General features: G+C 52.3%; 1 protein-coding gene across 1 annotated transcript in view; it reads right to left on the bottom strand.

The window, feature by feature from the left end:
• The window catches only part of SHANK3 (SH3 and multiple ankyrin repeat domains 3), a 77,074-nt gene that overhangs the window by 45,175 nt on the left and 18,187 nt on the right, over positions 1 to 13,712 (bottom strand). The window contains exons 4-5 of the mRNA XM_063395013.1: positions 11,753 to 11,877; positions 4,505 to 4,640 (exon numbers count right to left, since the gene is read on the bottom strand). Of these exons, the coding sequence (XP_063251083.1) occupies positions 4,505 to 4,640; positions 11,753 to 11,877 (261 nt within the window). The remainder of the gene's footprint in view (positions 1 to 4,504; positions 4,641 to 11,752; positions 11,878 to 13,712) is intronic.

The following is a 13,712-nucleotide window of genomic DNA, read 5'->3' as shown; positions in this document are numbered from 1 at the left end:
ATTCCTGCTCCAATCTCGAGTCCATCCCTACTCTAATCCCTGCTCCCATTCCCCCGATTCCTTCCCTACTCCAATCCCTGCTCCCATCCCCCTGACTCCATTCTTTACTCCAACCCCCGATTCCATCCTGATTCCACCCCTACTCCAATCCCCTGCTTCCATCCCTGTTCCCATCTGCTTCCATTCCCGTTTCCATCCATCCCTGCCCCTGTCCCTCCTGTCCCCTGCTCCCGTCCCTGTTCCCATTCCCTGCTCCTATCCCGTTTCCATCCCCTGCTCCCGTCCCCTGCTCCAATCCCTCTGCTTCTATCCCAGCTCCCATCCTGGTGTTTCCATCCCTACTCCCATCCTTGCTCCCATTCCCAGCTCCCATCCCTGCTTCCATTCCCATTCCTGCTTTCCATGCCTCCACTTCCATCTCAGTTCCCATCCCTCTGCTCCTGTCCCTGTGTTCCCATTCCCTGCTCCTGTCCCTGTTCCCATTCCCTGCTCCTGTCCCGTTTCCATCCCTCTGTTCCTCTCCCACTGCTCCTATCCTGTTCGGATCCCTATTCCCATTCCCAATTCCCATTCCCTGCCCCCATCCCGTTCCCATCCCTATTCCCATTCCCTGTTTCCATCCCTGCTCCCATCCCTCCACTTCCATCCCACTTCCACCTTCCTGCTCCTCTCCCTCCATCCCATCCTGCTCCTGCTTCCCAAATTCCCATCTCTCCGCTTCCATCCCCATAATTCTAACTCCTTTTCCCATCCCCTTTTCCTGCCCCCATAACTGCATCCCCTTTCCCATTCCCTTTTTCCCATTCCCTGGAATTCCATTCCCAATCCCCCCAAACCCCACCTGGCTCCTTCCTGTCCTCCCAGATGTTCCTTCCGGACAAATCCCTGCCCTGTCTGAGCTCTGGGATCTGCTCCCAGAATCGGGAGCCCTTGGAATGAATTCCCAGAACTTCCTGGGATCCCCCAGGACCAGCCGTGCCCAGGAATTCCCACAGCAACTCCCTGGCTCCATCCTGGAATTCCCGGTGTTCCTTTGGGATCACCACCCTACCCCCGACATTCCCAGAAATTCCCAGGGTTGTTTCCCATCCTGACAATTCCCAGGTGGAGCTGGAGCCTGGAGCAGCTGATCCCCAGGAGGAGCAGCTGACAGGAATTCCAGGAATTCCAGATTCTCAAAAATCCCAAAAGTGATTCCCAAAACCCATCCCGGGACTCCCCAAATCCCTCCTAAATCTCTCCCTGAATTCCCAGCCCATCCCTCCCTTCCCACATCCACGAGCTCCCAAAACTCCTTGTTCACCACAATCCCAGGAATTCCAGATCTTGGGAATTCAAGCAATTCCCAAAAACAGCACAACTCCAGGAATTCCAGACCTTGGGAATTGAAGCCATTCCCAGAAAAACAAAAAAAAACCACCCCAGTTCCAACAATTCCAGACCTTTGGAATCCAAGCAATTCCCCAAAAATACCACAACTCCAGGAATTCCAGCTCTTGGGAACGGAAGTGATTCCCAAAAAAACCCAAAACACCCTAACTCCAAGAATTCCAGACCTTGGGAATCCAAGCCATTCCCCAAAAAACCCCAACTGCAAGAATTCCGGCTCTTGGGAATCCAAGCAATTTCCAAAAAACGCCACAACTCCACAGATGTGGTTGGGACCTTCCTGAGCTTCCCTGCCCCACCCCCATCCCAAAAATCAGCACGTCCCAGAAACTGGCACATCCCAAAAATTGACACGTCCTAAAAATGGGAGCATCCCAAAAAAGGGGCACATCCCAAAAATCAGCACGTCCCAAAAAGTGGCTCATCCCAAAAAATGGCACATCCCAAAAATCTTTGCATGCCAAACGTTAATGCATCCCAAAAACCAGCGCATCCCCAAAATGGAAACATCCCAAGCACTGGTGCATCCCAAAAATCAGTGCATCCCAAAAATCGGCACATCCCAAAAATCGGCGCATCCCAAAGTGGGCAAATCCCAAAAAATTATGGATCCCAGAAATCAACACATCCCAAAAACCAGTAGATTACAAAATGGGCAAATCCCAAAAATCTTCACATCCCAAAAATCAACACGCCCCAAAACCAGCACATTCCAAAAAATGGGTGCATCCCAAAAATGGGCACATCCCAAAAATCAAAGCATCCCCAAAAATGATGCATCCCAAAAAAATGGGCACATACCAAAATTGCTGCATCCCAAAAAATCAACACATCCCAAAAATCAACGCATGCCAAAATAGGACACATCCCAAAAAATCAACTCACCCCCAAAATGGGTGCATCCCAAAAATGGGTGTATCCCAAAAATCAGCACATCCCCAAAAATGGACATAGCCCAAAAAGCGTCGCATCCCAAAATGGGAACATCCCAGAAATCAGCACATGCCAAAAATCAACACATCCCAAAACGTTGCGCATCCCAAAAATCGTCGCATCCCATCCCAAAATGGGTGCATCCCAAAAACCTTCACATCCCAAAATCAGCACATCCAAAATTGGTGCATCCCAAAAACTGACGCATCCCAAAAATGGAAACATCCCAAATAATGGTGCATCCCAAAAATGGAAACATCCCATAAACCAGCACAATCCCAAAAATCAACACATCCCAAAAAAAGGGCATATCCCAAAAATGGGAACATCCCCAAAAAATTGTTGCATCCTGGAAATGGAAACACACCAAAAATCTTTGCATCCCAAAAATCGTCGCATCCCAAAAATCAACACATCCCAAAAATCAACACATCCCAAGTGGGCACATCCCCAAAATCAGCACATCCCAAAAATCGTTGCATCCCAACACCAACATATCCCAAAAAACCTGCGCATGCCAAAAAGGGGAACATCCCAAAAATCTTTGCATCCCAAACATTCATGCATCCCAGAAATCAACACATCCCAAAAATCAGCACATCCCAAAATGAGCACATCCCATAAACCAGCACATTCCAAAAATTGGCGCATCCCAACATCAACACATCCCAAATGGGCACATCCCAAAACTGACGCATCCCAAAAATCAGCACGTTCCAAAAATCAACACATCCCAAAAAGTGGCGCATCCCAAAAACCAGTGCATCCCAAAAAATGGAAACGTGCCAAAAACCAGCATATCCCAGAAAATGGCACATCCCAAAAATGGAAACATCCCCAAAACCGACGCATCCCAAAATCCGGCACATCCCAAAAATCAGCACATCCCAAAACTGACGCATTCCAAAAATCAGCACGTCCCAAAAATGGAAACGTCCCAAAAATGGAAACATCCCAAAAATCAGCACACCCCAAAAACTGGTGCATCTCAAAAATCATCACATCCCCAAAATGGGAACATCCCAAAAAGTGGTGCATCCCAAAATCAACACATCCCAAAAACCGGCACATACAAAACATAGAAACATCCTAAAAAACAGCGCATCCCCAAAATCAAACAGATCCCAAAAACCAGCGCATCCCAAAAACGGAAACATTCCAAAAATCAGCGCATCCCAAAATGAGCACATCCCAAAAACTGGCACATCCCAAAATCTGGTGCATCCCAACATCAACACATCCCAAAAACCGGCATGTACCAAACATGGAAACTTCCTAAAACCCGGCACATCCCAAAAATCAAACGGATCCCAAAAACTGGTGTATGCCAAAAATGGAAACATCCCAAAATCTGGTGCATCCCAACATCAGCACATCCCAAAAACCAGCGCACGCCAAAAATCAACGCATCCCAAAATGGAAACATCCCAAAAAGTGGTGCATCCCAAAAACCAGCACATCCCAAAAATCAACACATCCCAAAAAAGGAACATCCCAAAAATCAGCACATTCCAAAAAGTGGCACATCCCAAAAACCAGTGCATACCAAAAAATGAAAACATCCCAAAAACCAGCATATCCCAAAAAATGGCACATCCCAAAAACGGAAACATCCCAAAAACCGACACATCCCAACATCAACACATCCTAAGTGGGCACATCCCAAAAATCAGCACATCCCGAAAACCAACACATCCCAAAACCCGGCACATCCCAAAAAATGGCACATCCCAAAAAGTGGCGCATCCCAACATCAACGCATCCCAAAACCCGGCACATCCCAAAAATCAACGCATCCCAAAAACCGGCGCATCCCAAAACCCAGCACATCCCAAAAATCAACGCATCCCAAAACCCAGCACATCCCAAAAAACAGCACATCCCAAAAAGTGGCGCATCCCAACATCAACGCATCCCAAAAACCAGCGCATCCCAAAAACCAGCGCATCCCAAAAATCACCACATCCCAAAAATCAACGCATCCCAAAAATGGAACCATCCCAAAAATCGTCGCATCCCCAAAACTGGTGCATCCCGACACCAACACATCCCATAAACCCGGCACATCCCAACCTTCCCGCCCGGAATTTCCCATCCCCGCCTCCCCTCCCCGCCATTCCCTCTCCTCCCTGGGGTCCTCCCGAATCCTGCGATTCCCGGAATTCCCGGAATTCCCGCCTACCCTTCTTGCGGCCGCCCTCCTCGGACTCGGGCTTGCGGCTGACGGACACGACCTTCATCAGGAGGTGATTCCCGCCCTGCCGGATCAGCGCCACCACCTGCTTGTGCCCCACCTTCACCACGTTCACTCCATTCACCTGCAATTCCCAAAAAAAAATGCACGGATCAGAATTCCCGGCAGGAAAAAAAAAAAGAAACAAAAATGGGGGAAAACCCCCCGGTTTTCCGTAAAAGTTTTCCGGCTTTTCCCGTTGTTTTTTTGTGGCGGTTGGGAGTCACCGCCCGGAGGTTGCCAGAGGGAAATGGGAATCTCCGTTTCCTGATGGGAGATCCCAAAAAAAAGGGATTTTCCTGGGTTTTTGGAGTGTCTGGTCAGTGTTGGGATTGTTGGGAATCCCTGGAAGGGCTCAGAGTCCCTGGGAGGGCTTGGAATCCCTGGAATTGTTGGGAAATCCTGGAAGGGCCCAGAATCCCTGGAAATGTTGAGAAATTCTGGAAGGGCTCAGAATCCCTGGAATTGTTGGGAAATCCTGGAAAGGCTTGGAATCCCTGGAATTGTTGGGAATCTCTGGAATTGTTGGGAATTCCCAGAAGGGCTCAGAATCCCTGGAAATTCTGGGAACCCCTGGAAGTGCCCAAGGCCAGCCCGGGATGGCGGGAGGGATCCCATCCCTGGATTGGGGATGGGATTTGAGGTCATTCCCAACCCATTCCCGGAATTCCTACGTCTGCAGGGCTGGAAGAGCAGCAGGATTCTCCCAACCCCAAAAGAAACCAGGAATTATCAAGCTCGGATCCAAGGAATGGGGGCAGGAGGAGCGGGAATTCACCGGCAGTCCCAAAAAACCCATGGAGCAGAATTCCCGGCGGGAAAACCGATGGGAGCCAGCCCACAGACCTCCCGGATTTTCCATCTTTTCCCGTCTTTTCCCAGCATTTGGAAGTCCCCACCCAGCGGTGGTGAGCTGCTGGAGATGGGAATCTCCCTTTCCGGCTGGGAGATCCCAGAAACTTTGGCTTTTTCCGGGATTTCCCGCTGGGATCGGAGCCTCATTCCCACTTTTCCCTCCTGCATCCCTCAGCCAGCATTCCCGGGGTTTGTCCCGATCCAGCCATTCCAGCGTCCTGCTGCTCCCCCAGTGCCGGAAAAGGGAATTTCTCCCTGGTTTCCCATGGAATGTGCTCGGCATTCCAGCTTTTTTTTGGGATTCCCTCCTTTGATTCCCTGGGCCGCTTCCATCGCCATTCCCGGGTTAGGGAAAGGTGGGAGCAGCAGGAGCAGGAATATTCCAATCCCTCCTGGATCTGATCCCTTTGGATCCTTCCCAGCTCCGGATATCCCAGGGGTTTCTGGGTGGGATTGGAGGGATATCCACGCCTGGGAATTTCCTGGGAATCTGCTGAATCCAGGTGCCTTTGGATCTTCCCGACCCCTCCGGATCCTCCGGGTTTCCCCAACATCCTGGAATCGCCTCCCTGAGGAATCCGGGATCGGTGGGATTTGGGAACAGCCGTCCCGATCCCACGGCTGTGCCAGGAGCTGGAATTCCCTGGATCCCGCTGGATTTGAATGGGCTCGATCCCGGTTTTTGGGATCAGCTCAGCTGTGGCTGCCCCAGGACCCCCGGGAGTGTCCAAGGAAAAATCGGAGCTCCAGGATCGCGGAAGTTTCCCTGCCCTTGGAATGGGATTGGAGCTCCTTTCCCACCCGAAGCATTCCAGGATTCCAGGATTTTGTGTAATTCCGTCCCTTCATCCAGGAGCAGCCGGAGCTGCCGATGATCCCACACATTCCCGGGAATCCCAAGTTTCTGGAATGGCCTCAGGGCTCAGATCCATGGGATAAACACGGAGCCTTGGGAAGAGCTCCGGGAATTTTGGGATCAACCTGCACCAGGAGGAAAGAGCAGAAATCCTGGAATTCCCATTCCAGAGAATTTGGAGTTATCCAGGATTCTCCAGATCCCAAAACACTCCCAAGGATCCCAGCTTGGAATTTCCCCGCCTCTCCAAGTCCATCCCATTCCATGGGCAAATTCCCATGGGATTTACTGGGATCCCTGGAACGCTTTTCCAGGGAATTCTCTCCACCTGCACTGAGCTCCTTCCAAAGAGCTGGAATTCCGTACCCACATTCCAGAGGCGGGAATTCCGGGATCCTCATCCCTTTTCCCGCCTCCTGAGTCATTCCCAGCTCCCGTCTCAATCCCACTGGATCCGTCCTCCATCCGGGATCCACGTGGGAATTCAGGAAGCTCCGGAATTTTGTCCTTCCAGGACCTGCCACATCCAACCAGAAAATCCGGGAGAAATCCAGAAATTCCTGGGGAGTTCCCTTTTCCTGAGGGAATTCCCAAGCCTGGAACCTCCGTTCCCGTTTGGAACGGGAAATTCCCGAGGTTCTCCCGTCAGCCATTCCTGGGTTAGGAATGGAATCCTGGAATCCCTGGGGTTGGAAATCCCGCCGGGAGCGTTCCCAGCCCTGAGCCAGGGATTTGAATTCCCTCGGGAACGGGGATTCCCCCTGCCCTGCTCTGCCCATTCCCGCCCTTCCCAACCTTTTCCAGGAAGGATTCTTCCCAGATATTCCAGTCCCAGCTCAGCTTGAGGCGGTTCCCTCTCATCCTGCCCGTTTTCCTTGGGATCAGACCCCCCTTCCCACCCAGATCCGGCGGGGAATTGTTGGGAATTGTCCTAATCCTGTTTATCTCCGCCTGAATCCCACGGTTCTGAAGGAATTCCGACAAAATCCTTGGGAGAACCTGAGCCCCATCTCCACTTCTGCGGAATTCCTCGGGATTCTGGAATTCCTTGTGCTCCCAATTCCTCCCTGCCTCGATTTCCCTCAACTCCCCCCTCTGGAAAACCGGGAGAGCCCCATCCTCATCCCAAGCCTCCGGAATTCCACAATTCCCAGGCCCCGTTCCCGGAGATCTTCGGGATGCGCTCTCCGAGCCCGGTAATTTGGGAATGGATATTTTTAGGAATTCCTCTCTCCTTGGTTACCGGGAAACTTCGCGTTCCGAGACATCTCCCGGAGAAATCCGAGCTCCGGATTCGTTCCCGGCTTGGAGCAGAACATTCCAGCTTTTAATTTTTTTTTTCCCCAGAATATCCCAAATTTTCAGCATTTCCATAAAAAAAAAACCCAAAAAACGGAGCTGGATCAGCCTCTTCCCATTTTTTTTTCCCCAGCTCCTGATGTTCCCAAATTCCTGCTGATCCGAAATCCCGGCCTTTGATATTTCCTCGGATCCTTTTTATCAACCTCCCACGCTCCGGAGCCGGAATTATCCGCATTTCCTGCTTTTTTTGCTTCCTGACCTTTCCAGTGGGGAGAGGATCCGGGAATGTTTCAGCATTCCCACAATTCCAGAGGGGGAAATTTTTTTGGTCCTACTGGATTTTTTTTTCCCACCTTCCTGGATTTTTGGGCCCCATGTCCTTAAAAAACCCTGGAGTTTTGTTCTTCAGGATCGTGGAATGCTTGGGATTGGATTGGCTCATTCCCACCCCTGCCCAGAGCTGGATTTTTCCTCATTCCCAAAGAAAATCATGGAATTGTTGGGGTTGTAAAAGCCCTCAGAGACCTCCACTCACCCACATTCCCCAATCCGGGTTTTTTGAACATTCCCAAGGATTTGACTCCACCTCCAAAGCTTCCCAACCTTTTCCATGGAGCAACATTCCCGAATATCCCATCCAAAGCTCCCCAGGGGATGCTGGGATCCCACCTGGATTCATCATTCCGGATTTTCCTTAAAAGAACCCCCGGACAACAATAAAATCCGGCCCTAAATCCTGGAGATATCCACGGATTTCCAGCCATGGCTGTATCCCAAATCCTGGGAATTCCTACCCGGGTCCTCAAGGAATCATGGAATTCTCATGGAAGTGGCCAAAGTTCTCCATTTCCAAGGCTCCTCATGGAAAAAATTCCAGAGTTTGAAACCCCCCAGGATGGAGGGGGACAAAAGGCTGGAAATTGTGGATTTTCCTCTGGAATTCCGCTGGGATTTTCCCAACCCCGCCTCCGGAGAGGTCGGATCTTGTCCCAAACTGGACACTGGGAATTTCCTCATGGAGCCGTTCCAGGGATGTGGTTCATGGCTCATGGAATTGCTGAGGCTAGAAAAGCCCTCGGAGATCAAATCCCAGAATTCCCAGGATCCAGGTCCTCAAATCCACCAGGATCGGGATCCCTCCAGGAGGAATTTTCCCGATTTCCAGCCCCACTGGGGCTGTTCCAGAGGCTGCTCCTGATTTTCTGGGAGGAATTCCTGCCAGCACCTTCCTGGAGGGAATTCAGGGCTGGAATTGGCACCAACGGGAGCTCCGGGAGCGACCAAATTCCCACAGGGAATATGGGGCCTCCGGATCCTCCTGAGCCAGACCTGGAGAATTCCTGATCCTCCTGATCCACACCTGGAGAATTCCAGATTCTCCTGATCCCAACCTGGAGAGCTCCTGGAAGCTCCAGATCCACACATGGGGATGCTGGATCCCTCTGGATCCACACCTGGAAAACTCCTGGAAGCTCCAACACCTGGAGGACACCAGGGCCCTCTGGATCCAACCCTGGAGAATTCCAGAATCTCCTGATCCAAACCTGGAGAATTCCAGATCCTCCTGATCCACACGTGGAAAACTCCTGGAAGTTTCATGACCTGGGGGAATCTGGATCCCTCTGGATCCAAACCTGGAGAATTCCAGATCCTCCACATCCACACCTGGAGAGCTCCTGGTGCCTCCATCACCCGGGGGACTCTGGATCCACACCTGGATCCCTCTGGAAGCTTGGGAACAGCAGGAATTTCCCCATGGAAAGGGCAGGAAAGGGGCTGCCCAGGCAGCTTTGGAGTGCCCACCCCTGGAGGAATTCCAAGGAATTCCTGGAATTCCACTCAGTGCTCTGGGCTGGGGGTCGGGCCCAGCTTGGGCTCGGTGCCCTTGGAATTCTTTTCCAAGCTCAGGGATCCCGGGATTCTGAGGAGAAGCACACGGGAGCAGCTCCAGGGCTTCGGGACATTCCCGGTGCCACACTGGCCCCAAAAGGAAATTCAGGGAATACTCGAGGCTGGAGCTGGGAAATTATCCACGGAAAAGGCGGAGAGGAGGAAAACCCAGAAAGGGAATTCCATGGACAGAATGAGCTGGGAGGGAAAGGGACAATTCCCAGTGGGGAGGGAAGAGCTCAGGGAATTCCCAGAACAGCTCCGGAATCCATGGGAACGAATCCAGAGACCTTGGAGCTGTTCCAGGGCTCTGGAGCCAGCCTGGGAAAACTGGGAATGTTCCCCTGGAGAAAGGAAGGATCCAGGGAGAGCTTGCAGAACATTCCAGGGCCTGGAGGGGCTCCAGGAGAGCTGCAGAGGGGCTGGGGACAAGGGACAGAGGGACAGGACACAGGGAATGGCTCCCACTGCCAGAGGGCAGGGCTGGGTGGGATCTTGGGCAGGAATTCCTGCCTGGAATGGAATTGCCAGAGAATCCCTGGATCCTGGAAATGTCCAAGGAAAGCTTGGAGCAATCTGGAATAGCAGGAGTGGGAATGTCCCAGGGCTTCTCCCAGCTTTCCATGGAGACAGAGCCTGAAATCCTCAGAGGGAAGGAAAACCAGGATCAGATTCTCACCCAAAGCGCGTCCGGGAACACAAAAAGCCGGAGATTTATCCCAAGTGGAATTCTGGAATGGTTTGGGTGGGAAGGAACCTCAGAGCTCATTCCAGGGACACCTCCCATGATCCCAGGCTGCTCCAATCCTTCCTTGGACATTCCAGGGCTCCAGGGGCAGCCACAGCTGCTCTGGCAATTCCATTCCAGGCAGGAATTCCTGCCCAAGATCCCATCCAGCCCTGCCCTCTGGCAGTGGGAGCCATTCCCTGTGTCCTGTCCCTCTGTCCCTTGTCCCCAGCCCCTCTGCAGCTCTCCTGGAGCCCCTCCAGGCCCTGGAATGTGCTGGAAGCTCTCCCTGGATCCTTCCCTTCTCCAGGGGAACATTCCCAGCTCTCTCAGCCCGTCAGGATCCATCCCAATCCCAACACTCAACATTCCATTGGAATCCAGCTTTCCATGATCCCTTTCCAACCAAAGCAGCTCCTGGATCCATCCCCTGAAGTGTTCCTCGGGTTTCCCACTGGAAATTCCTTTTTCCCGCCTTTCCAAACTCCAGCCCTGTCCTGTTCCCACCAATCCCATCCCGCTCAGGACGCTGCAAATCCCACGGGAACTTCCTGAGTTCCTCCTCCAGCCAGAAAAATCCCTAAAGCACCACGAAATCCAGGGAATCTCCTGAAATCCCGGTGTGTTCTCCACGGGATGGAGCCAAGGGGATTCACTGGCACCGGGAGAGGCCTCTGGGGGACTCTGGATCCCTCTGGATCCACACCTGGAGAATTCCAGAACCTCCTGATCCACACCCAAAGAACTTCTGGAAGCTCCAGATCCACATGTGGATCCCTCTGGATCAACACCTGGAAAACTCCTGGAAGCTCCAACACCTGGAGGACATCGGAGCCCTCTGGATCCACCCCTGGAGAATTCCCGATCCTCCTGATCCACACCTGGAAAACTCCTGGAAGCTCCATGACCTAGGGGACTCTGGATCCCTCTGGATCTGCACCTGGAGAATTCCAGATTCTCCTGATCCCAACCTGGAGAGCTCCTGGAAGCTCCAGATCCACACATGGGGATGCTGGATCCCTCTGGATCCACACCTGGAAAACTCCTGGAAGCTCCAACATTTGGAGAATTCCAGATCCTCCTGACCCACACCTGGAAAATTCCTGGAACTTTCATGACCTGGGGGATTCTGGATCCCTCTGGATCCACACCTGGAGAATTCCAGCCCCTCCTGATCCACGCCTCAGGAGCTCCTGGAAGTTCCGTCACCTAAGGGACTGTGGATCCCTCTGGAGAATTCGGGATCCTCCTGATCCACACCTGGAGAATTCCAGCTCCTCCTGATCCACACCTGGAAAACTCCTGGAAGCTCCATGACCTAGGGAACTCTGGATCCCTCTGGATCTGCACCTGGAGAATTCCAGATCCTCCTGATCCACACCTCAGGAGCTCCCGGAAGCTCCTGATCCACACCCGGAGGACACTGGGACCCCTCTGGATCCACACCCGAAGAACCTCTGGAACTTCCACGCCCTAGAGGACTCCGGATCCTCCTGCGGAATTCCAAACCCCCCGGGAAATTCCCGAAAAATCCCTGGGCTGGGTTGGAAGTGGGCGAGGGGCTCACCTCGATCAGAAAGTCCCCGGTGCGCAGCCCCGCTCTCCAGGCCACTCCCTCCACGTCCACGGACTCCAGGTACTGCAGCGCTGGGAATGCCGGCGTGGGCGTGAACTCCTCGATCGGGGTCTCGGCTGGAAAACACAACGGGAACGGGCAGTGAGGCATTTCCAAGGAAATTCCACCAGGGAAGGCTCAGCCCGCCCACAGCGTTCCTGAAGTCGTGGGATTACGGGGTTGGAAAAGCCTCGGAGTTCAATGGCCGTGGCCAACGCGGATCCGTGTCCCCGTGGATTTGAGTCCCACCGGGAATGGGGATTCCAGGAGGGAATTTTCCCGTTATCCAACCGGGAGGTGCCCTGGAACAGCCCTGTTCCCACCTCAGTGATGGAATCCAAGATGGAATCCGAGATGGAATCAATAATGGAACTAATGATGGAATAAATCACGGAATTAATGATTGGAATCAATGCTGGAAGCAATGAAGGAACCAATGAAGGAATCCAAAATGGAATCCAAGATGGAATCCACGATGGAATCCAAATGGAATCCAAGATGGAATCCAAATGGAATCCAAGATGGAACCAACAATGGAATCAACAATGGAATCAATCATGGAACTAATGATGGAATTAATGATGGAATCAATAAAGGAACCAATAATGGAATCAGTGATGGAATTGAAGATGGAAATAATGAAGGAATCCAAGATGGAACCAACAATGGAATCCAAGAGTGAATCAATAATGGAATCAATAATGGACCTAATGATGGAATCAATCATGGAATTATTGATGGAATCAATGAAGAAACCAATGAAGGAATCCAAGATGGAATCCAAGATGGAACCAACAATGGAATCAATCATGGAACTAATGATGGAATCAATCATGGAATTAATGATGGAATCAATGAAGGAACCAATAATGGAATCAATGATGGAATCCAAGATGGAATTCAAGATGGAAATAATGAAGGAATCAAGATGGAATCCAAGATGGAGTCACAGGGTCATTTGGGTTGGAAAATCCCTTGGACAATCCCATTGGATCCAAGCTTTCCCAGCGCTCCCAAAGCCCTCCATGCCCCACATTCCCAAGTGCAGCATCCTCAGGTTTTTTGGACACTTCCAGGGATCAGAACTCCATGAATTCCCTGAAAAAGCTCCACCAGGCTGGAGCAATCTGGGACAGTGGGAGGCGCTGCTCAGAGCAGTCAACATCCAGGAATTCCCTGGATTCCTCCAGGGGTGGCGACTCCAACCCTCCTGCCAGGCCCAGCGCCCTTTCCATGGAAACGATCCCGAATATCCCAGCGGGGCTCCCCCGGCGGGGCTGAGGCCGCTCCCTCTGTTCCCGGGGCTCGTTCCCTGTGCAGATCCCGATCCCCGCTGGCTCCAGAGGGACATTCCCGATCCTGCCCCGTCCCAGCACAGATCCCGCTTTTCCCGGCCTCTCCCTGCACAGCCCCGGCAGCCCCTGCCCAGCCCGGGGACCCTTCCCGAGGCGCTGCCGGCATTCCATGGGCCGGGATTCCAGAATTCCCAATCCTGCCGTGGTCGGGGTGGGAAGGAGCTCAAAGCCCCTCCCGAGGATCCCCCAGGATCCAGGAGATCCCACGGGATTGCAGCGCAAGAAGTTTTCCAGGCGTTTCCATTCCCAGTGTCCGTCAGTCCCACCCTGGGTGGATCCCAAACCTTCAGCTCCCGGGATGGATCCAGAGGATCCACCTGGAGCCACGAAAGCTCAGGAAAACGGGAGAAATTCCCGCTGGGACCATCCAGGCTGAGGAAAATCCATCCATGAACTCCTTCCTGCCTTCCTTATTCCAAGTTTTCCCTCATCCCTCTCCCTTCCAGCTGAATCCTTCCCACGGAGCCGCGGGGTCTCCTCATTCCCAAATCCGCCAGGAGCGGATCAGGAGCCAGGAGAAATTCTCATCCCTACAAATTATCCCCAAAAATGGAATT

Source organism: Prinia subflava, chromosome 4 (assembly GCF_021018805.1).
Source record: "Prinia subflava isolate CZ2003 ecotype Zambia chromosome 4, Cam_Psub_1.2, whole genome shotgun sequence".
Classification (NCBI taxonomy): domain Eukaryota; kingdom Metazoa; phylum Chordata; class Aves; order Passeriformes; family Cisticolidae; genus Prinia; species Prinia subflava.
This window is presented reverse-complemented; position numbering and strand designations above follow the sequence as displayed.